Genomic DNA, 24,995 nt, shown 5'->3' on the forward strand with positions numbered 1-24,995 from the left:
CGAATGTCACACCCTGTAAACACCCTGCAAGCGTGTATCCAGTTTCCATTGTGGAAGCTGCTGGGCAGATGGCTCCAAGGATCGCCTTACCTGAAAGGGCATCTTGTGCTTCAAAGAATGTACTGAGACCCCCTTTCACATAAGCCAGACTACCCTCGCTCTTCTTGTTAGCCTGTCTCTTGAGGTTGGTGACTGCCATCTTGAGCTGTTCAAAACTGAAAGGAAATAAAGAAACCAAACGTTTGAGACACCTAACATGCAAAAAAAAGAAATAATTCATTGGGTGTAAAATACCAGGAATGCTAAAACCTATGTTAAGAAGCATACAGATTAATACAATATGAAACCAGATGAAAACAAAAAGCTTTCATATTCTTATCTAGATCCAAGCCTTTTATACATTATGAACATTTAAATTACAACAGCTGCAGAAGAGTTTTGTAGCCATCAAATGGTAACTCCAGATATGTTAGACCCCTAAGAAGTAAATGCATATGTAGATATTTTTATGACCTATAATATATATGATTTTCCAGATAAAGAGTTTTAAATATCCTCTACACCTGATAAGAAGACATAGAGCATCAAGTGATGGGCAATATTTCAAAGGCAGAACTCTCTGTACACTCACTTAAGTATTTTTAAACACTGAGCATAACATCATATTCATCACATCAATACCTACTCCTCTGTCCTTAATAATAAAATTACATAAAACCTGTGGGTCAATTCACAATTTAAATAACTAAGAAGACTACAATATATTATCTCTATATCTCAAGCAGAGAAACAAACAAAAAAATAGGCCTCTGTATTTCAGAAGTTTTATTTCCATGTGAGCTAAGAAAATCTGTCTATCAAACTTTAAATATATTCTCAAGTACCCTGATATAGCCCTATACAAAAAACAGAGATCAATTCTGACTTATAAGAATAGAAAAAGCACATCTGTAATGTAAAACTGGAACCATGTTCTATAATAAAAAAATTCATTTCAGAGATTTCCTTTAAAAATTTATCAAGCCAAATTTACTCTATGTAATAATACTGAAATATCAGCTTTTCCTTATATTTTCTAATAATGGTTTTCATCCTAATGTGTGAATGAAAAATTTATATTAAGGTATATTTTAACAAGTTGATTAACAAGAATTTAAATTTAAGCAACAAACCATTGATTTATTCAAACTTTTTTTTACTGATTATAATTGTTTTAAGTCAATCTTGCAAATAGGTTACAAATCTGCTCTCATAAAGTGGGTAAAATATAATTAGTAGACAAAAAGAATGCTTTCTTTTACATATACAACCTTGTCTACTTTTTGGATAATTTTAAGCCAGATCTTTATATAATAACAAAGTCATCCTCCTTTATTCTATGGTCAGGGAAGGCAGTGTGTTCCATAGTCTACACCTGAACTGAAAACTTTTGTGCTACTTGAATAGGAGTAGATCATAGCCAAACACATCAGTTTATGTGCCCAGCTACACCTCCACAGTCTCAATGAGCTGCATGCATAATGAAACATACAGAAACATAAAATGATAATAAGAAATGAGAGACTTCTAACTGGCAATCTTATTTTATAGATAAGGAAATAGATATCCTGAGATGTTCACAGACTCACCAAAAGTAAAAGGCTCATGGGCCTAAGACTACCTTACTGTAATTCAGAGCCAGATCTAAACTCAAGTTAAGGTATAATCCTATTATCGCATGTGAGTGAAACCCTTCCTAGCTAACAATGGGCAGCCACTGACCTGGTGGTTGAGTGGTTCTCTATGAGATACCAGGCAGCTGAAAAATTCTCACTTGTGAAATCAGCACTCATTCCATGGAACAGCGTTTCTAAGTCCTTCTGGGGAAACTTGCTTCTGAGGGGAAAAAAGTTTTAAAATATACTTCAACTATTATTACTATAAAAATGTAACAGACATTACTGAGTGTCTAGAGTAATAAACATGAATACAAATCATTACAATTATACATAGTACATTATCAGGAATATGTTTATATACATGTATGAAATACATTTCCTAGACCATGGTCGATTTTTTATCATGTAAACTTTGATTTTATATATAAAAATAGCAAATTAGTTGAAATACAGAAATTATATCAGTAAAAGGACATAAGATTTGAAGAGGGTTTAAAACATCAGGCTGAGTTGAATTTTATGAAATCTATCAAAATATGAAATCACTGCCCACCCAATACATAAAAATAAAAATTTTGATACAGTAAAATTTAAAAATATTAAATCACTTTGCTATAATGATTTTTGTTAGAGACCCATATGGAAGTTGTTTTAAGACACACAATGTCTAAGAAAATCATCTATAGCACTCATATTTACATGTCCCTGTCTAGAATATATTAACCCTCTTAGTGCCTCGGGCCGAAATATCGGCTTTTGCGTCTAGGGCAAAAAGTGTGGCGGCCGATATATACTGTGGAGCTGATACATCGGCCTGTTGCACTAAGTGGTTAAGAAAAGCTTGTGATAACAACAGGCTATATGTTATCTGCAACTCCCTTATCTCACCCACATTTTTAAGATCAACTTCTGGATCAATTCTTTTATGTATCCATTCAAATATTAATGAGGTACATGTGAGAGTACAGGCCAGGCTCCACGCAGACGGCAGGCATGCCTGAGCGCAGAAGCACAGTGGCTGGCCCCGCCTGCCCGGGGCTCACAGCCTGGCAGCCCTGGCTGCTGCCCTGCCCCATCTGCGGGGTGAGCCCAGGCATCTCCTGGAGCTGAACCTACCTTTCTCTTGGGGTTCACTTCTGCTACTCTAGGCCTCAAACCCGAAGCTTCGACAACCTCAAACAGATGATACTTTCCTGCACATACCATGTTGTTTTTTTGGGTCTCCTATAAGATGTTTCCCCCATCCCGAAACCCTGATAGCTTATAAGCTATCTTATAAGCTCAACTTATAAGGTATAAACAGGACACAACATCATTTGACAGCCCAATATTTCTTCAGCATTTTTTTAATGGGGGAATTACACCTACTGCAGAAGAAAATGTGGGCAGAACCAGTGATTTTTCTATTTACTCTTATCTGGAAAGGTCTTGCTGTCCCATTAACACAAACACAGTCTCAATTCAGAAATTAGGCAGATCAACACTCAGTCCTCACCCAGAGGTAATACTTTTCCTTCCCCTCTCCCCAGTTAAGATCAATAGTTGACAGGCTGCTCATTTGGGGGGAAACGGACAGGTCTGTATCTTTCCTCTGGGGTCACTGTCTCAAGCAGCAGAGGTCAAGGGCAGGGTGGATAGAGAGGTAAGAATGGAATGTCCTTCTGGGCCTGGGCCTGGTGCTGTCACAGGCAGACTGTGCTCTCTGCCTCCCAGATATTAAAGCTGACTTGAGTCTGGTGCACATTTTCACGGAAGGCTGAAGGCTGCTCAGAGGACTCCCTAACCATGGCTCTGGAATGCATTCGCTTCCTGCTGCCGCTCCTCAGCCTAGAGGGGTCACAAATTTTACTGCAAGACCCCTGGCTGGAGCCCCTGCACCTGCAGGTGACCAGTCCTCTTAGCCACAACTTCCAGTGGCCTGGAGCCCATTCTCTCCAGCAAGGCGCTCATCTAGTCACAGGAAACAGCCCTCTCCATGAAGGAGCTCCGTGTCTCACAGCTGCAGGGAACGTTCCCACCTGGGGGCCCCGCAGAGGCCCAAGGAGAGACAGTGACACATTTTCCATCTTCCCCCTCAAGGTGCAGCCCCGCTCTCCCCAAGGAATCTCCACACTAATCCTCCTCACCTCTATGTGTACCTCTCCCTTCATGCTCATTAAAAGGACAAGGGATGCAAGTAGCAAAACCAGCTTTTAAGGATTTCCTTTGTAAGTCCTGCAGTGAGACACCGCTCTACTCAGGAATCAAGTGCTACTGCCTGAGCACCTCCGTCACGGGAGTGCGAGGGCCCCACTTGGCACTGGCTTTCTTCACTATGATGTGTTCCTTTTTTAATGGCAGGGCGGAGCCCTTGCTTAGAATTGTGACAACAGAAAAGAAGATGAGATGGAATTTTAGGAAGGTTGGTATCACCTCTGCTTAGTATCTCTGATTCAATCTTGCTTCTTTGCTAGCCACCTACATAAGTTAAAAGAGCCCCAGCCTGAACCTCCTCGGCAGGTGTGTGTGGCATTCATTATCTCGCTGGTCATTTTCACCAGCCTCTCCTTCTGAGAGGAAGGTGGAGAACGTTGCTTAAGGTTTAGAAGTTTATTTTGGTTTGGATTCTTCATGTTGGTTCTGATACTTTACTTAGCAAGAAAATCTTATCACCTTTGAAAGTTTTTCTCCTTTTATTTATTTGCATACTGTGCCCTAAGTTAGAACTTTTGGGAAATATAATGACTGAGTGGACATTTAGGCTAAGCCATGATGTGCTCAGCCCCAGCTAAGTAACCAGAAACCCTTCCTTCTGATACGCCGCGGGCTGCCTTCGGTAGTCCACTCTCACTGGTGGGCAGTGTTTTTCTGAAGCACTGGATGAGGGATCCTGTGGCTGGAAGGATCTAAACTCAGCTAGAAGGAATGACATAGCAAATCAATAAGGCCTGTCGTCGGTGTGCACAAGTACATGGCTGTAGACCATGTTTTGTCAACCCTGCTTCTAGAGCTCTGATCATGCCACTGCACTCCAAGCCTGGACAACACAGCAAGACTCTGTTCCTTAAAAAAAGAAGAAAAAGAAACAAAGAAAAATCCTCATCTAAAAAGATCAATTCCAAACTCACATATTAAGGACACAGTTTAGAAAGATGATGCACAAAGGGACTCTGAGAGGTCAGGAGTTTCCGTGTCCCTCACTCCTGCCCTGTGGAGTTTCGTTTTGATTGGGTGTTCCCTACCCATAATGGAAGCAGAGGGTGAAGAGGGGTTGCTCGCGTTAAGAATTGACAACATTAAGAAAGGATCTATGACACAATGATAGCAAGTAAAGCAAAGACGTATAAAATACAGACACAAAACTCAAAAATACAATGCCAGAGCAAAATGGTTAAGACTACACAGTCCCCACCGATCTGACAACTAAATTATGCTCAACATATTTAGCTAAAAGTTAAAAAAATAGGATGTACATGGCACATATAAAAAAGAGTTATACCCTAAACAATTAAAATGCTCAAACTGGTGGTACTGAAAGAAATAAACCTGCAGCTATCCAGAACTTTCCATTCTGTGCTCAATATTTAAAATTCACCTGATTCTTAAACTTTAGTAACATTTATGATGTACTAAATTGTTATTTTTACAAATATAGATTGATCTCAGTTATAGCAATAGACAAAGGTCTGATGTCTAGTGAGGGCTCTAGGAAAAGAATTGTTAAGGAACTGTCCTAGCCCCAGCGGGGTCCCTCCCCGTCTCCCTCATCCTCAGAGGGACAGGGATGGGCCTGGCCACACTCACCTGCAGCGCAGCACAGTCCCTGCTACAAAGAGAAGCCCAGGACATAGTGAGGCTCGCGCAAGCTCAGCACCCTACCTCTTCAATCATGGATACACCATGCCACCAGCAGGGCAAGGGTGGAAGAAAGACGGGTGGCAGATCCTGAAACTGAGCTTTGGCTTTAGAGTGAGTGGTGAGGACACCACACACCCTGCAGAGAGATCCATGCTGAGATCTGAAGCATCAGGCTACCTGCTATTATTTCATTTTCCATGAATGAAGTTCCTTCAGGCACCTAAATAAGCCAGGCAGAATTTGAAAAGTACTGTATCTCTTGGTCAAAACACCATCTCCTAGTCCCCAAACCCTCATAATCACCCTTGTGGATTTATTATTCAGTGATTTCTTACTAAAAACATTAAAACTCTGTACCAGTCTTAACTGGAAGAAAAGAATTGAGACATACACTAGGAATCAGACTTACAAGACAGATATTATTTTCAAAATGGCAAAATTTTAACATAGGGATGTCAAATAATTTTCCCCAAATCACACAATTAAGTCCAGCACCAACCCAGCACAGAAACACAGAGCCCATTTTTCGCCCACCCACCACCCTGGTCCCTCTCTGCCAGGAGAGCCCGGCACGGCCCCACTCGCCCCTTCACTTGGGGAGGGGCCCTCCCAAGCCAGCCACACCTGTCACACCGCCCTTGCTCTTGACTGGGCGGTGTGACAACTGGGGCCTTGTTGTGACTGGTGATGTCTGAGGAAATATCTTCTGGAGCACCTCTAGGAGAGGTCTCCATACTTTTAAGGAAAAAAAACCAAGAAGAGATAGCATCTTTCTGCCACTGAACACCAGGAGTTGCTAAAGCCATCTGCAATTAGGAAAGATGTCAGTTTTACGCTAAGGTCAGCAGAACAACAAACCCAGGCTCCTCACATCTTGGTAACATGACAGAGTCACTGACTCAATATCCTGAGTCAGTGACTCAATATCAATATTGCATATTGATAATATACAATATCCATCTCTGGATATTATATATTATGGGGGAAAAAGCCTTTTTTGTTTAAGCCAAATGAATTTTCATTTTCTGTTACTTGCAGCTGAAGGCATCCCCCATTGAATATTGTATCCCAAAATATATGCCTAAATATACTGATCTTTTAGTCCAAACGCCTCAAAAATGTGAAATAGATGATCTGGAAAAAACAATGCCACGTGTTGATGCAGCTCCGTGGGACACAGCGGCAAAAGCTCAGATAACTCGCCTCCAAGTTCAGCGTGGAGGCAGGAGTTAGACGGAGATGCGCAGTCTGGGTTCAATGTTGCAGTTTGCTCAGTCCATCTGCACAACGTGGGGGAAGTTATTTAACTTCTCTCAGGCCCCATTATTCATGGGGATAATGGGATCATAATATCCTCCTCTTAGGAATGTTTTGAGGATCAAAGTAGATAATGCTTGTGGAAAGCTTAGCAATCTCTGACATACAAAAAATGTTACTTGCTGTTGCTTCTTTATACTTAAATAATTCTTGATTTCTTACAGGCTATTTTCCTAAGTATCACTTTATTTGATTCTCATAACAAGTGAGTTACATATTCCCATTTTACAGGTAAAGAAGTGGTCTCAGAGAGGTTACATGTAAATACTTAGACAAGATTTGAACATGATGCATCTATTGTCAAATAAAGAACCAGAGAATCTTAAATACGAAATAAAATCACAACTACAACTCTGTAAGGACAAAAATGTAGGAGGAATTGATTTAGCACGAAGAAAATGCTAATGATCTTCACAACAGTAATAGGAAAGGAAGAAGCGCTATGTCCCCATAGCTAATGAAGCACTAATAGTTAAAACTTAAATATTAGTTCAGAGTGACTGATTTTCTAACCTTCCAAGAGAAGTGATGGCTCAAACACATCAGTAAAAGCAAGATATATATTCTAAGTAATCCAAACCAAGTCTGCACTTTAAATCTACTAGCACGGACTTAGAGAATGAAAGCGACATGTACTCCGCTGTGTAAACTCATGAATTATTGTCGTCAATGAACCAAAACACGTAATTGCAGTCACTGACAACTCCAACTACCCCTAAAAAATACACTTTCCATTAGATGGCAGTGTGAGGATGGATTTAAAACTTCTAAAAAGGGCTAGCCCCAAGCCACAAGACCCAGGCCTATAGTTTAATGGTGAGACATAAAACTAACAGGAATGGTCTTAACACCTCAGCACTTGCTTTCCAGTATGAGAACAGTTTGCAGCAATGATCCATGCAGCATGCAAATCAACAGGAATCATTCCAAGAACATTCTCACCACCGCACATACAGTGAGGCCTGGTTGCAGTTATACTATTTGCATTGAAGGAAACACATTTTCTTGATTTGGCAGATGGAAGACAGAAGGAGGAGACTAATACAGTGAAAGTGGGTGTTGGTAGTTCTTTTGAGTGTGTTTATGCTATACTCATTTCTTTTAGCTTTACATTTTTAGCAACACTGTTTACAGTATTGTATTAGATATTATAAATTTGTTTTTGGTTGTTTCTTTTTGTTCTATTTGATAGTTTCTGGACTTAGGCACTATCGCAGCCCACCTATCTACTTTTATAAAAATTCTAAAGGAGACTGAGGCTCAGTGGCTCATGTTCGTAATCCTAGTACCCTGGGAGACCAAAACAGAAGGATCACTTAAAGCCAAAAGTTCAAGACCAGCCTGGGCATCAAAGCGAGACAGCATTTCCACAAAAATTTTAAAAAACAGACAGGCATGGTGGCGTGTGCCTATAGTTCCACTTACTAGGGAGGCTGAGGCAGGAGGATAACTTGTGCCTAGGAGTTCGAGGTTGCAGTGAGCTATGATTGTGCTACTACATTCCAGACTGGATGACAGAGCCAGATGCTGTCTCTTTAATTAAAAAAAAAAAAAAAAAAAAAGCCCCTTTTCCCTTTTCTAAATGTAGTGGGAAAACCGCTACCTTTTTTGTTGGAAAGCCCCAAACTGATTAGATGAAAACTGCATTGCTCATAAAACCCATGTAGAGATAAAATAGATATTGCATCGATTGACTACCCTAGGCAGCCATTCCCAAGTAGTAATTCATCAAAAAGTTGGAGATCATATATAAAAACAGGGCAAAGTTCCATTCTTCTGCCCCTGCTCCAATATACATACTGTCTCCAAAACATTACCTATAAATAAGCAATTGAGTATTAATTTTAAGAAACAAAATCTAGTGAGACTTAGTATCAATGTTTTACCTTCTTTTTTGGTTTAAATAGTTTGTCTCCATTTTTTTTTAAGTCATGTAAAGAAAACATACATTTGTAATAATCAGCATCATGAATCAGAAATACAAATCTTTTACAAGCAAATGCTAGTCTCAATTCAAAGTGAAGTTATTTTTCTGAGCAATTATAACATTTTTACAAGTATCATAGCACCACGTGTGCAAAAACATCAGTTAAAAATTTAGGATATGAAGGATTTTAACAGTTAAAGGCAGCCAATAAATGCCAGTTGTTAAACTTATGGGCTGAAAGATGACAGTATGCAAGCTGGGTCCACCAATAAAATATTTATTAAACTCTGACTTACACCAAAGAGCAAGAAGGAAACTACATTTTGTTACTCTCACTTGCTTTTTCATATTCAGCTGAACTAGCCACAACACTACAGGCACCTCATTGTTCCAGTTTGTACACTGGACTATTAGCTGTAGAGAATTTCCATGAACATTCACACTGTAAACACCAGAAGCTGATTTACCTTCCAAATGTGGCCTCGCCACTTTAGTCTCATAATCCATTGGGACCAGAGCATTTTATGACATGCACTCATAATTCTTCAAACTTTCTTAATATCTTTCAACAAATAATATTAAAACCCAATTATTCCTTCTCTAATGACATTTGTGAAAAATAGGTCCTCTCAATAGACTTTTAATTATAAAAGAAATCCCTGAAGGACATTAATAAACAGAAATAAAAGACAGACCCCAAGGATTCTAATCTGAATACACCACCATTTTCTATGGAGACTGAATCATTTATCTAAAAAATATTACGTGAGTTAGAGAAATAAAACCCACACCAATATTTCATAATCTGTTTTTCCTTTCCCTTTTTCTTTCTCTAAAATAAGATTTCTCTGAGGTCAAAGAATTCAATAAGATAAATGCAGTTTTCATGATAGTATCTTAAAAAAAAAGAAAACAGAAACTTGGAAAGGCATTTTTCTAGCCAAAACCATTTCTCTTCTCTTGGGTTCTATACTTCTTCCTACCTTCATCATTCAATTTCTTGCTTTCTGGTGTTTCTATCTTGTCTTTCTTTTGACAGGAAAAATTGCAAAAGACTTTTAAATGGACAAGAAGATGGCTGGATGTCCTCTCTCTGTCCACAGGGCCCTCCCCGTGCTCTCAGATGCTGCAGGAGCTGTGCCTTTCTCTGTCGATGCTTCCCTTGTGTCTGTGATAGCGACACAGGAGCCAGCCTGTGGGGGACTGATGCTGCCGCCAGGGCTTGCTGTCCACAGAGAGGCACAGGAGGTGAGGATGCACCTGATACCCACGCAGAAGTGGCGGCTTTCCATCTTCCAGCACTTCTCGTTGCCTACTATGTCTCTGCCCTGGACTGTCCTTTGAACTGGTTTTAGTATCGTATTGGCTCTCCCATTATTTAATGAGTTAGCTAAAAGCTCTGACATCTATTCATTTTATATTTGTAGGAGAATCATGAATTTCCCTTTTTCAAAAATTATCCTTTAACACTTTACATTATCCCATGCATGAGCAAACATTTCTGAAACTTATGTACAGCTGGAAAGAAAAATTTAATTTTATTTCCATGTAAGTACTTCTTGAATAAATGTGTGTATTATTTTTAATTTTCAATATACTTAATTATCCTATACCCTTAAGTCATTTAAAAAAACTTTTCCTAAGTGGCAGAGCAATGAATAGCAGATATACAAAAAGAACAAAGAATCCTAGTAATAATGATGAACTTTTATTAGATATTTGCCATGTTCCAAGTGTTTACCTGTATTAACTCACTGAATCCTCACAACAACCCTAAGAAATGGGTACTCCATTTTGCACCTGAGGAAACCGAGGCCAGGAGTAGTTAAAGTAACTTACTCAAAGTTACAGAGCTAGTTAAGTGGTAGAGCCCAGCCTCAAACTGGGAGAGCATGGCTCTAGACCAAACTAAACTACCTCTCAAAGAGAAAAAAAAGAAAAATTTAAGAAAGCTGAACACATTTAGCACGATTATTCCTCGCTGCTGCTATCAACATCACCAAAGGATGATCATGAAACACACAATGCCATGAGATAGTTCAAGCCAAACCTCCTTCTGGGAGGCAGCAGCAGCAGGAACGAGGAAGACAGTCAAAGGCTGAAGGACATGAAGAGGCACAGAAAACAAATGGGGTGGGTTATTAAATGCCAGAATACAAATTAAGGAAATCAATTTTATGATAATAAACATCAGAATGAATCCTACCTTTGATCATTTTGTCTACAAAATGTCTCATAGAAAAAGAACACAATATCCCCACACTCCTTTTGCCAGTGTACAAAACTAGCTCTTGGCGGAACAGCCCGAGGCGCCCTCGTGCTCCACGCTTCTGTGGCAGCTTTGGAAAGAAGCTCAGGAGTACTGAAGCAGACTTAAAGGGTTGACTATCAACTGCAAAACCTATCCATGCTTGAACTGAGCTCTATTAAATACCTAGCTATTCTTTTCTGGACTTCCTTGGTTTTTAAATTCTTAATTTATAAGGCACCCAAATCCTTAAAACAGCTCTAGAGTGATTCATAGTGCCAAAGCGCGTCAAAGATGTCATGCAGGACAGTTTAAGCACACTAAAAGCCGCTAAGCCCCGGGACCTTTTCAACACATGATGCATTCTCAAGACAAAAGGGCTACCTCCCTCTTAGCCAGCAGTAAACTGCCTTGGCAGAAAAGAAACTCGCTAATTGAATTACTAATGATCTTCAAGTATATATAAAGATTAGTGGAAAATTTTCCCCATTCACAGAAAAGCCTAAAATAAAACTATGATTAAAATATTAGTAGAATTAATTTATCACCTTCAGTAAGTGTTTATGGAGCAGCACTCAGTATATAACTCCATAAGCAGAATAAATCCCTAAGGCCAGAAAATAAATTATAGGCATAATTAATATGTTAGATAAATAGTTTAGATATGAAGGTACTAACTGTAAAAGTTACTAAAACACTATACTAGGGATTAAAAAACCAAAACTCTAGATTTGTATATAAGAAATCATTTACCTGGCATCAATTTCAATGATCAAAGCTAAACATTTCTGGACTAAGTAAGGATTATGGGCAGGAGTTATAAACAAAATTAAAGATCAGAATGAAACTAATTATTCTAAAATATTTCTAGAAAAATCAAGTAATAGATTATAAATTCTATTTTGACTTCATGTACCACCTAAATATTAAAACTACTAACTCCATGTAACATATTAATGCTCTAATCATTAAAAGCATTAGTTATTAATATTTGAAAGACTTTTCCCCCCCACAAAATGCAGACTCAAAAAACTAAAGAGGTAAGTAGCTTTTGCCAAAAATTTTAACTGATTGCAACATTCACCTACAGCAAAGCTGACTGAACAGGCTTCATAGATAACACCCGTCTCCAAACAATTGAGGTGTCTTCAGTTGTACTTCCTGGGATGTTTCTGGATTTTGAGTCCCTTTACTGTACATACACAAAATTTTTTGGCATCTGAAAAATAAAACTGAAAGCAAGACAGTACTCACTTTTCAATCTCAATGCCAAGAGGATTAGCAGGACGCAGTGACAAGGGAGGAATTCCTTTATTCCTGTCAGTACGCATATCATAATAATTCATTTCATCTACCCACACAGCAGACTGATCCAAAATGCCTACAAAAATGAGGAGCATAGTCTCAGTAAGATGAAAATCCCCTTAGGTACCTTCTTGGTCTTCCCATTTTGCTTTGCTTCTTAAAGATCTAATACAAAATGCCTGTTAGATAAATTTGAAGAGATTTGAGGGCATAACAGCTCAGAATTTCTTTTTAATGACAAGTGGCTTAATTTTTAAAACACTTAGAATCTAGAAAAAGGCAAACATAACACCAATTGGCTTATGATCTCATTGTATGTTATTCAATAAAGAAGACAAATTAAGCCTCTGAGAAAAAGTTCTGCTAAAACAAATGTATTTTACAAATAATAAATAACAATAATTACATATACATGGGTAAATATAATTGATTAAATTGGTAAAACAAATCTAGAAAGTTGGTATATAAGATGCAATGATATGATCTATAATATCTGTTTATTTAAGAGAATATTATAAAATCATATAAACTTTTGGCTGGGAAATACCTAAGCACAAAACATTCAAGTTAAAAATTAGTTCACTAGAAGTTGTCTTGTTTATAATTACTGCTGAAAAATCATTTTGCATATATGATTTTATATTTAATAATTTGAGTTTCTTCTTCTGGGTTCCATATGCTATCTAAGATATTACAGTACAGATGAAAACCAAATATTTCTTAAATGGTTCTTGGAAATTCTTAAGAAATATCTTTCATTTTCTTTTCCTCTACAAACACTGACATATTTTCATGAATAGTTATATAAAATAACATATCCCTTGCTATTTCTTATTCTTTTTACTATTATTAATGCTAGAAATGTTCTAGATAGTAGAAATAGCAGGTTTTTACCATATTATGCTGAAGTCAATTTGGTAAGTTCAACAATTAAATCAGTCAAATACCTTTCAAGGAAAGCAAGGCCTGAATAATGGAAATGACTAGGTAATTCAGGGAAAACTGACTGAGTGTGGACCAGAAGAACAAGACAATCTCTAAAAATAGCATCTTCCTTTGTGTGACTGAGCTCTTTATCATTCAACTCAGCACAGGACTTACCAGCTACCACCTCCAGGACCCTGGCCACTACAGAACAGGGGCCAAGTGCCAGGGAGCACAGAGGAAGTGTGCCCACCTCTGTCAGGCAGCTTGGGAAAGTTTCCTGAAAGAAAGCTAACTGAATACCAGGCAACTTGCAGCTGCACAATCCTCTGTGAACCCACTAATTCTCTCAGCACCCACGGTTCTGCCAGCATGTAACAGGTGGCTTTGTCAAAAGCTATGCTCAAGTCCAGACACATTTGAATTCACTTCAATAAACTTTTACTGAGCCTACTATGTGCTAGGTCCTGGGCTGGGTGTTTTAGAATAAAATTATTATATTCACAGTAGTTTTCTTTACCTGCTGTATAAACATGTTATAAGAAGATAATAAATTTTATCAAAATGTTTAATTTCCTCCAGAAAACTGTACAACTTCCTGCTTTCATCTCATAGTTCAGTTTTTGAAGATATTAAAAAAAATGAAAATATATTTATATATGTACATATGTGAGCATATACATATACATATAAATAAATTCCACTTTGAATTTTCCCTTAAATTCCTTAAATTTGTATTTATTGAAAAAAATTCTAGGAATTTGTAGAGAATATGCTGTAGAAAGGCTCTAGGCTCTGAGATTAAAAAAAAACAATTTGCAAAATTCTTTACTTTTTTGTATCAAAAGAAGTACTGCCTGGGTTTAATTATGCCTATGATAGTCCTACCTTACATAATATTTATCAAGTACTAACCATGTGCAAGACATTACAGGACCACAAAGATGAACCTGACATTACTCTAGTAAGGGAGAAAGGCATGCACAGAAATGGCTATAGGAAAATAATGACAAATTATTAATGTACTATGTAAGGGACCATGCTAAGCACTTTATGTTCTAACTCATCCAATATTACAAAGTAAGCAATGTTGTTATTCCACTTTCATCCCCAAAGAAATGAGGCAGTAAAGCCACACAGCTAGTTGTGATGAGAGCCCAGGTTAGAATTCAGAATATGGCCCCTCAGACCAAGTTTCTAACGCTGCTGACACAAGGAAGCAAGTGGTAAGTGTACAAAACAGGAAAACATAAAGCACTGTGGGGTTCAAGGAAGACTGATTATTACTAGTGTGGAGGGCTAAAAGCAGAAGGAAGCTAGGCAACATTTCACCCGAGCCTCGAAGGATGAAGAAAAGGAAGGAAAAGGAAACATTATTTAGATAATATTATTGCTAAAATGCCAAATTAAAAGTATATTTCACCTCAAATCTTAATTGTATAACAGTTTAAAAGCAATGTCATTATAGTCTAGATCAAGGAACCAAAACTAGTATATCAAAATGTTACATGAACAGACTTTATTAAGAACTTAGAAAGACAGTCCTCTTACAATCATCAGCCTTAGGTCTTCCTGACTGTGAGCTCAACAAACTGACATTTCAACAATAATCAAGTAATAACCGATGTTCCATTCCTGTCGAAATAAACATAAACTGAATCTAAATTGAGATAAGAGAGTAGGTAAATTTCATATGAATCTAACAGTTGTACATTTTTTAAAAACCTCATTTTTACTTTTTTCTTTAGAATAAAGTCATGAAAGAATTTACCTATTTTTTCAGGTTTGAGTAGCTTGAAAGAGACCGTTGAGGTTCCTCTGCCACCTGACTTGGTTGTGACAATAATGTCTCCTTTGTCATTTTTAGCTTGACCCACTCGACACACTATTTTACTTGCGGACATCCATTCTGCTGTCAGGAGGCAATTATGTCCACAAATTGTCAAGCCTGAAAATGAAAGCATGCACATAACAAAGTTCAAAGGTAAGAACAATAATAAGACCTTAAACATGTATGTTACATTAAAAATCCAGAAATAACATTTCCTTGTTCAATAGTTGTATTTATTATTAAATATACCCAATATTATTTGTAAATATGCTATTGTCTTCATTGATTTTTTTTAATGTTTTTCTCTAATATTTAAGACTTCTTTTATACTATATTTAAGTTTAGTGAAACATCAGTGGAATAAGAAAATAACTGACCACAATAATTATGTGTAGGCATTCCAGATTACTTTGACTATGAGGATCTTAAATTGCTTTTAGAGGTATTGGAAGGGAAATGACTGCTATTATTAGAAGTCTAAGTTATTAATGTTAGAATTTTAAAGTGTATTAATAAAATTTACATGTCATTCCCTAAAAACATTCTATATTCATCCATCTTCCTGAAAATAATCTGCATGTACTTTTTCTAGTGTTCAATTATACACGGTATTACAGAATGAACTAAAGTAGACACTTTATGTATGTTAGGCATAGCCTATGGTAAATACAGTGAAATGTTCTCAGGCATTATTGGATTATCTCATTTCTTATATCTACATATGAGTTCCTAGAATAGTAGTTTCTGCTGCCTTAGTGTTTTCCTAATGAAACTGTTACCACGCTACATTCTGCTCTTACAGTAAACCCACGCTCCCAAAATGTCAACTCATGATGTCACCTTCCCCATACCATGTAAATTAAAATTTAGGCAATAACCAAACAGGGAGGCACCAAAATATTGTAGTGAGTTAGGCATGTCCCCCAGGCAGAACACCAGTATTCCACTACACTGGCCAGCTAATCTTCTAACTTATTTCCTTTGCATTTTCCATTTCTGTAAAACAAAGACCAATGTAATAAATACTTATGGAGAAAATAAACTAGAATGTATGTGGCATGGGCCCAGACACTTCATACTTTCTTTTCTCTTTATTTGACTTTGCATATTGCTCAGCAGTCAAGTTTGGCAAATGCAATGATTTTTTTCAGATACCACAAACACCTCAACTAATGCCAAATCTGATTTTTTTAAAAGGAGGGAAAGATTCAAGTCATCTTTTATTGCATCTTAAAGTACTATTTAGTAAGATTGTTATACTAGCCATAAAGGAATAAAAACAACTACATGTTTAAGATACATTTATACTGCTTGAAATAATGAATTTTAGGGGCTTTCCTAAAACATCTATTATTTATTCATGTATGCAACCTTTTTTAATAATAGCATTTAAAGGTTCCTTTGGGACTAAGTCATCCATTGGTATTTTTTAAATGTATATTTTTAGATGCATTCATAATTTAAAATTATTTTTTCAAATGGGAATATCTTTGATATCTTTTCTGAGAACCAATTTTTGTTATAAAAAATTTAAACAATTTAAGAGACTGAAAGGCTCTCCAAACCCCACCTCCCAAGAGAAATACTGCTAACACTTCAATGATCATTTGCTCAAATAATTTTATGTGTACACAGACTAGTCTATATATTTTTTAAATAAATGTTTTAATATGTAACCTGCTTAATAACAAATGGTGGATATTTTGGTATCACTCCATGTCAATATATAATTCAGTATTTTTAAATTTTTTAATATCAAAAAGATTCTTGTGATTTTAAATATAAACTCACTTCAGAAAAAAAAATAACTCAACAATTAATGTCAGGGCATAATGTAAAGATACAAGTAGTATCTTCATTAAAAAGAAAGAAGTCATTCCTAATATAAGTTTCTTACAAGAGAACTATCCTAAGATTAAAACCAAGGAGTAGGAGCAGAGTTCAAATTTATAGACATAAAGTCTTAAAAACATGTGCACATGAGCAAACATGAGTGATACCCATGAAGGTACAGTTGGCACAAACCACCCCAGAATAATTGTTCATCTGGTCAAAGCTGTTTTCAAGATTCCTCTGATCTAGTATCTTATCTGTATTTTTACTCCAAAATATAAATAATCCAAACAGATTCAAATACATCATTTTGAATGTGATGAAAATAAAATCATAACACCTATTTCTTGATTTCTGAAGCATATTTTTGCTAAGTTACTTAACACTAAGAAATATGCTTTATAAAGCATATCAGAGGTCTTCAAACTTTTTAAACAGGGGCCAGTTCACTGTCCCCCAGACCGCTGGAGAGTGTGCACTGTGGGCCCGGGATGAGTCGGCTGCTAAGCAGGACAGGCAGCGGCGGCAAAAACACCAAAAACACCCGGAGGGCAGGATAAATGTGCCAGGCGGCCCACATGTGGCCCGCAGGCCGCAGTTTGAGGACGCCTGATTATATTCATAATAATAGTACCTTTTTAAAAAAGTAACTTGTAGAATTCCAAGTAAAGTACTTTTTATAATATTTTCTTGGCTAATGTATATATCATCTGAGTTTAAAAGATTTAAATTATTTAGCAGATTAAGTTTTATTTTTTTTAAATGGTTTCCTGGACATGAGGCAGGTTGTAAGGTTAACTAGCGATGTAAAAGTAATACATATTTAGTCAAGTAGAATAGTATTGCCTGAAGCTAAAAGATGATTAAAATTTATACAGACTAGCAACTGTCATGTTCAGGAGCTCACAACGACTGCCAGTTAAAATCTGGGGCATCACCTCCACCTGTATAGTAGCTTTCCATGAATTCTGGGGAATTTTTCCACTTGGGTAAAGAAAACATCAGGAATGAGCTATGTCAAAAACCAAGACATAGGATTATATAAGACTACATTTGCAAGAATAAATTTAAACAATGTTTACTAAAGAACCAAAAAACATGGTTAGAGAAAATAATATAAAATGAGATGTACTTAAATAAAGCAAAAAGAAATATAGCAAAAAGAAATAACTGGGAAGTGCAAAACTCAGTTATCAAACATAGTTCTGAGATCCAATTCACTTTTTTTAAAGGGTTTTCTGGATAGCAAAAACCCAATCTATCAACCAGCAGCTATGATTCAGGAAAAGCAAGTTCCAACTCATAATCTCAAATTACCAATGGGTCCCTCATCAGTTCAGAAATGAGTCAAGAGAATGTCTGAGTCCAGAATAAATTTAAGTGGGAAGCCAGACTATGCATTCAGCAGCATGTCCGGTTCTTCCCTTCCCCATCTGAATGCATCTGTATACCCACAGGGGGAGTTCACAGGCATATAATCCTACTTGACCATAAAATTACATTTAAAATTTGTTCCCACCCTGGGTGTCCTTGACGCCCATTTATATTTTAGAAAACAATGTTTACGTTCCATCTTCAGAGACTAAGACTAAGCAGGCCAGAAAATTTATTTTTAAAGTTCTAGAAAGATTCAGACAAGCCAGGGCTGAAAAGCACTGACAGACATGAATGCTTCAAGAACAGGCCAGAAGCAAAGGTCCCCAAATCATGGAGCTGGGGGAAGCATGCTATGCATGCCAACATCTAAAAATATTTACACCGTGCCAACTGTGTATGTTGATAGAACTGTATTCTAACATCCATGTCCTTGAGCTTAAACTCTACTAGAAAAGATAAAAAACACAAACCGATCCTAAAAACTAACTTTGGCTTGCTTTATATGGGATGCACAGGTCACAGAGAGGATCTAAGTCTGGCAAGTGGTATGAAGGTAAGAGCCAAGTGGTGCCCACCTCACCAGGAGATGGGGTTTAGTTTCCTTTGAGAGGCAATAAGGAACAGAAGAGGCATAATTTACAGAACACTCGAGAAAGAACAGTTGTATAAGGGAAGAAAAACCAAAGAGAACAAAAATACAGAGATGGCTGTTTTGGCAATCTAAGGGATCGAAGCTGAGGAATCAGAGGTGAATCTCAGCCATGGGAAACTTTCCAAAGGACTTTCTTTAAAAGGCAATATAGGCCGGGCGCGGTGGCTCACGCCTGTAATCCCAGCACTCTGGGAGGCTGAGATGGGAGGATTGCTTGAGCTCTGGAGCTCAAGGCCAGCCTGAGCAAGAGCGAGAACCCATCTCTACTAAAAATAGAAAAATTAGCCAAGCATGGTGGCACATGCCTGTAGTCCCAGCTACTCAGGAGGCTGAGGCAGAGGGATGGCTTGAGCCCAGGAGTTTGAGGTCACAGTGTGCTATAATGATGCTACTGCACTCTAACTAGGGTGACAGAGTGAGACCTTATCTCAAAAAAGAAAAACAGCAATATGGGTAAGATTTGATAAAATAAAAATATCAGAAAACCAAATATTTTCTTCATTTTTTTTCAGACAGTTCTGTAGTGATCCAATTATGTTTTTCTAAAGGACTTAAAAGGCACTTCACTATTTCAAAGTAAGGTATCTTGTCTCACTTACCCCACATAAAAATACATTTGCCAGGGTGCATGGCAGAGTCCTTGCCCTTACCTATGAGGTCGGTGGGGCCAGTGCCCAAGTTTTCTCCTCTGATTGTGACCTTCGTCCATGGTATTCCTTCATTTGGAGAGATGCCTGTCACAAGAGGGGGTTGCCTTAATCGAGACATTGTGTTTCCTAGAACTAACTGGTAATCCAGTTATAGAAGTAACCTGCTAAAAAAGAAAGGAAAAAAAAAGATTAGTGTCAGCTGAGATAAGCATGGACTAAAAATATAAGAATGCTAGGCATTCAGTACCTAAATATAAAAAGTATGCTTAAACACAGTTCTGATTTTTTTAGCTGTCATTTAGCCAATCAGCCAACATATGCTGAACATTAAGTTACTAAGTTACTTAAGTTACTAAGTATTAAGTACTAACACTCTTGTTAGTATTGTGTTAGTATTGGGAGAAACATAAAAGAATAAAGGAAAACTAAGCCCTTGGTTCTAAAAACTTCCTGTGTTAATGGCAGATAGGACCTAATGTCACTATTTAGCTTCATGCCTACCTTTGCTGAAGCCTAAATAGATACTAGGAACTATTAATATTTTACTATTCTACTCTCAAAGTTATTTAAGGAAGACACTTTGATTAATTATATGCAGAAAAATTAAAATACATTTATAGTCCCATAGGAGTACTGAATCTCACCTTACCTTGTATTTATGTAGTATAACAACTTTGTTTTTAAATGTGCTCAAATCAGTGCAGTACACCGACATTTCTACAACACCTAAAATGTAGACACACAGGCACCAGCATGAATTTGCTCACTGTTGTGAGTATAGCAGAGTTGGTACAAGGGCAGTTTCTAAGGTAAACAGACCTGTGTTCAAGTACTGGTGCTCCAATTCACTAATTCTGTACTAAACATCTGCTTTTTTGTATGTAAAATAGTGCTAACAATAGAACTCATTTCATAAGGTTATTGTAAAGATTATATAGGATAATTCTCAGAAAGCTCTGTTCCTAGCATATAGTAGGCAACCAATAAATAATAAAACCTCACTAATAAACCCTATAGAGCCCAAGTGCTCAGGGCATGCCCCAGAAGGCAGGGATGAGGCTCAGAGCAGAACAGTGAGAACCTTAGACACCTGGGCCCCACCTCCACCTTCAACAGTCAGTCCAGTGATCAGAAGTTTAGTCCCTGGGCCCGGCACATGGCTCACACCTATAATCCTAGCACTCTGGGAGGCCGAGGCGGGAGGACCGCTCAAGCCCAGGAGTTTGAGGTTGCTGTGAGCTAGGCTGACATCATGGCACTCTAGCCCAGGTGACGGAGTGAGACTCTGTCACACACACAAAAAAGTTTAATCTCTGAAGAAACCAAATAAGAGGGCCAGGCCTCAGATAGCCTCGCACAGCAGGGGTATAGGAGGGTTGGGGGCAGGCTAAACACAGGAACTGGGGTAAACCTGAGCAGCAAGCCCCTGGGCCCCTCAGGCCTCTGCCCCCTCCTGCCCTCACAGCATTGTCTGCCTATACCACCGGTCCAGACAACTACATTGTCATCCTCCAAAGAAACTAAAGAGCCCTAGGGAAAAAAGGCCCAAAGATCCTGACATGTTAAGTGTCCCCCCAAAAAGGAAGGGCTGTTGGCCTTCATACCACCTGATAGAAAAGCTACTCAGAGGCAAACTCTGGCCAAACACAAACTAAATCATATCAGCGGTTAACAGCCCCACCCTAAACTGCAGAAGGTGTAGGGACATGTGGGAAAGCTACCCTTCTACTTTGTAAAGGCCTGCTGAAAATGAACCGAGGCAGAATAGAAAAAAGAGACATACAAATTGACTTCACATGCCTAAGCGTGGGGGAACTGCAGAAGGATGATTACCTAATAATAACCCGGTGAGGTCCAGATGCTTATATACGCTTCTTCATAGGGGAAGGGCAAATGGGGGAAAGGTGGCCATTTTGAGGGGTAGTAAATAATTCTTAAGAGGAAAAAATATTGCACAGATAATAGTAAGTAATCCTCTTTGGAAACTGAATGGGATCTGAAAATAGACAACTATTTGGACAAAATATGGGCTCCAGCCGTGAAGCTTGATTTTCAGTCTCTTTCTTTGTGATATGAGTTTTAATCTTCTCTGGTTAAGGAAATTTCAGGGAGGAGATCAAAGGCAATAGTGTTCCTCTTTGATAGGTCCAGTTTCAAGGTAGGTAAGGAGACTTCAGAGAGCAGCCTCATCCTGTGCCTTGGGAAAGACTGGGGGCAAGAGGGGGTGTCAGAGAGACCTTGGGGCTGCTTCTTTAGTTTACCATGTTAAAAACTATATTAGAGTATCATTTTCTGAGCCCCAACATTGGACAGCCAATAAGAGTGAAAAAAAAAATGTGTAAGACAGAAATGGAAGACAAACAAGAAAAAAAATCCAGAATAAACAGATATTGCAGGTATTAAATGGGTTGAACTATGCCCTGCCCCTCTCTAGCTGCCAAATTTTGTATGTTGAAGTCCTCAGCCTCAGGACCTCAGAATGTGACTCTATTTGGAGATAGGGCTTTAAAGAGGTAATAAAGGTAAAATGAGATCATATGGGTGGGCCCAAATCTGACTGGTGTCCTTATTAGGAGAGGTATTTGGACACAAATATCCCTACAGGGAAGGCCACATGAAGACACAGGGAGAAGACGGCCACCTACAAGCCAGAGATAAGGCCTGGAACAGATCCTTCTCTCATGACCCTCAAAAGATACCAGCCTGCTGACACCTTGATGTCACACTTCCAGCCTCTAGAATCATGAGAAATAAGTTTCTGTGGTTTAAGCCACAAAGTCTGGGGTACTCTGGCATGGAAGCCCTAGGAAATACTGCAAGTAACAGAAAAAAAACAGTCTTCCAAACTTTGATTCCAAATTAATATGTGCAGAGAGAGAAATTTTTTACACTTAAAAGAACTGGATGCCAGAATAAAAGCTCTTGAAACTTTCAAAAAGTCAAAAGAAACAAGATTTATACAGTCCTTATAAAGAAAGAACTGACCACTGGTTGAACCAAAGATGTAATAAGGCCATGAAAGGCGGATATGTGTTTGGGAAGCAGAGGAGGGGGATGAAAAGGGGAATGATCACCTTTTATAGCCCATAATGGGAGATTGATAGCTAATGTCTAAAACCGACTATCAGGAAATGTTAGATGAGATGAAGAATCTGGAAACATGGAGGTAGATGGCAGGAGAGAACTAAATGAGTCTGGAGTGTATCGTATAATTAAGTATCAGATTGGCCCTGGTTTCTAGGACAAAGACTCTTAAATCCTTGGAAATTCCTCAATAACAGGAGTGTCCTTGTTATTCATGAGCCTCCAGATCATATCTGAGGTTAGGCCAACAGGATGACCCAGTATCAGGTCTGGCCATGCCAGAAAGACCAAATGATTAGAGGGCCGGGGCTTGAGCAAAGCTCTATCAAACCAACCTCCTCGGGAGAGGGGCTGGAGATGGAATTCAATCACCTGGGCATTATTTAATTCATCATCCCTACATCATTATTTAATACAAATAAAATGGCAAAACAAAAGGTCCAGAAAGACATTATCACCCATCCAATAAATCCAGTGAGACAACTCAAAAGTTATCCTGAGTTTCCTCTTCTTCCCTGCAGCAGCCCTGAATCACACAATCAGAATCTTTCTGTCAGAATCAGAAGTCAACAATTCCTCTCAATTCTGCTGTTGCTCTTCCAGTTAAGACCTTCATCTTCTCCCCCTGGACACTGCAACAGACTTCTACCTGGTTACGCCACTCTATTATCTCCCCCTGCAATCCACCCCTAGCAAACACTGGAGTTAGTCCTCCAAAATATAGATCTAATGAATATCATCCCTGCTTTTTTAAAAAAAAGTTTTATGACATCCACTGCTCTATGCTCTCCAGTGCTCACAAACTCCTTAGCATCATGCTCAAAATCTGCCAAAACTAGACTCTTCCACATTTTCTAATTCATCTCTGCCATTCCACTCACTCATCTGACAGTCACCTCACAAGCCCATTTACCTCTTATGAATCTGCCAAGTACTTTTAATAATGATATCATTTGGTAAATGATATTTTTTTTATTATTTTTTATTTTTTTTTTATTCTTTTCTCTTTATAAGGATATTGAAGTCTTATTTTTATTATTTTTTTTAAGGACAACTTTTTATTGCTACCAGAGGGTTTCATCATCAGTACATGGTGTGACTGCAATACCTTTTCCAGACTGTAAAAGGAGCTCAGGATCCGGAGGTCATTAAGAGAAATACAGGGGGGCTGAGAAGGCAAGGGGAATAACTTTTATCAAGGAAATCCTAACAGTTTAACATAAAACTAGGGTACTGAATACAGTTATTACATGTTATAGACTCAAATCATAGAGCTGCTCCAACACTTAGACAGTCTCTCCTACGATTACTGAGTGAAAACTGAGCAGTTACAAAAACCTTAATTTTAGTTATTACATACATGTTTCCTTGGTGAGCACCTAGATATATTAACTTTATCACAAATTCTTTTATGCAAATTCAAAGATGCTTTCAACAAATCTAAGAGTATCCTAATTACATGCCACTTTTAAATTTCACTTTAAGATAAACAAAAATGTAAACGGTAATTATTTTTAAACTGTAGAAATTGAAATGAGACAAACATAAAATCAATGTGATAATATTTTCTATTGTCTATATTCTTTTTCTATTACCACCTCTGATTCATATTGGACAGCTCCCTCCAAAGTACCCTTTTCAGATTAACTGGAATTTCAATCATGGATTAAACATGGCTGTCACACTGAAATAATCTGTTCATTAAATTGCTAAAAAATAATTTTGGGGGTTTCCTATTCAGCAGAAGTCAGCATAGGTAAACATGCATAAAATTCATTAAGTACTCAATGGAGAAGCAAGCAAAAGGAAAAATAAATCAGGACACTGGGGACAGTTTTGCTAGCTATGAATTTTGGAACTTTTTAAAAAAACATTAAATATGAATTTTTTACACGGGGCAAGCTATATTACATTCCAGCAGAAAAAGAGTACAACTGACATACTAAAAAGAAATTTGCTTATTAAAAAATTTTGCATCTTTTGGATTTTTTATATCATTTTTTTTTTTTTTTTTTTGGTCTTTAAGTGCTTAAATAACGTTGAATTAGCTGGACAAGTAAATGAGGGTTTTTTTTTTCTGGCTCACTTCAAATCAGCCCGATAAGGCATATATCCTTCTATAGCCTTTCCTGGTCTTGCCTGTTCTCATCCCCAGAGTAGTCTACCTTAGTTTGCACTTGAAGGTAACACTTATTGAATCTACATGACAGAAACAGGCTGCAAAGGTGGACAAGGGGAAACATGTCCCTCTTGTCTTGACAAATCAGTGCCACACACAGAACCCACATTTTCTGAAGCATTATCTTCATTATAGAGCCGCAAAATGCAAAGTCTTTCCAAGTTTGTTAAATC

General features: G+C 37.8%; 1 protein-coding gene across 7 annotated transcripts in view; it reads right to left on the reverse strand.

Moving 5' to 3' along the window:
* EXOC2 (exocyst complex component 2) overlaps positions 1–24,995 on the reverse strand; it is a 227,117-nt gene that overhangs the window by 155,156 nt on the left and 46,966 nt on the right. For 6 of the 7 annotated variants that reach the window (XR_001155091.3, XR_012923198.1, XM_076010422.1 and 3 more), the window contains exons 2-6: positions 19,560–19,723; positions 14,988–15,164; positions 12,242–12,368; positions 1,762–1,875; positions 91–215 (exon numbers count right to left, since the gene is read on the reverse strand). Coding sequence is in view for 5 of the 7 variants with exons in the window: in XM_076010422.1 (XP_075866537.1) it covers positions 91–215; positions 1,762–1,875; positions 12,242–12,368; positions 14,988–15,164; positions 19,560–19,677 (661 nt within the window). In the remaining 2 variants the exon portion in view is untranslated. The remainder of the gene's footprint in view (positions 1–90; positions 216–1,761; positions 1,876–12,241; positions 12,369–14,987; positions 15,165–19,559; positions 19,724–24,995) is intronic. The other variant, XM_012768490.2, reaches the window with a different exon arrangement.

This window comes from Microcebus murinus, chromosome 15 (genome assembly GCF_040939455.1).
Source record: "Microcebus murinus isolate Inina chromosome 15, M.murinus_Inina_mat1.0, whole genome shotgun sequence".
Lineage (NCBI taxonomy): Eukaryota > Metazoa > Chordata > Mammalia > Primates > Cheirogaleidae > Microcebus > Microcebus murinus.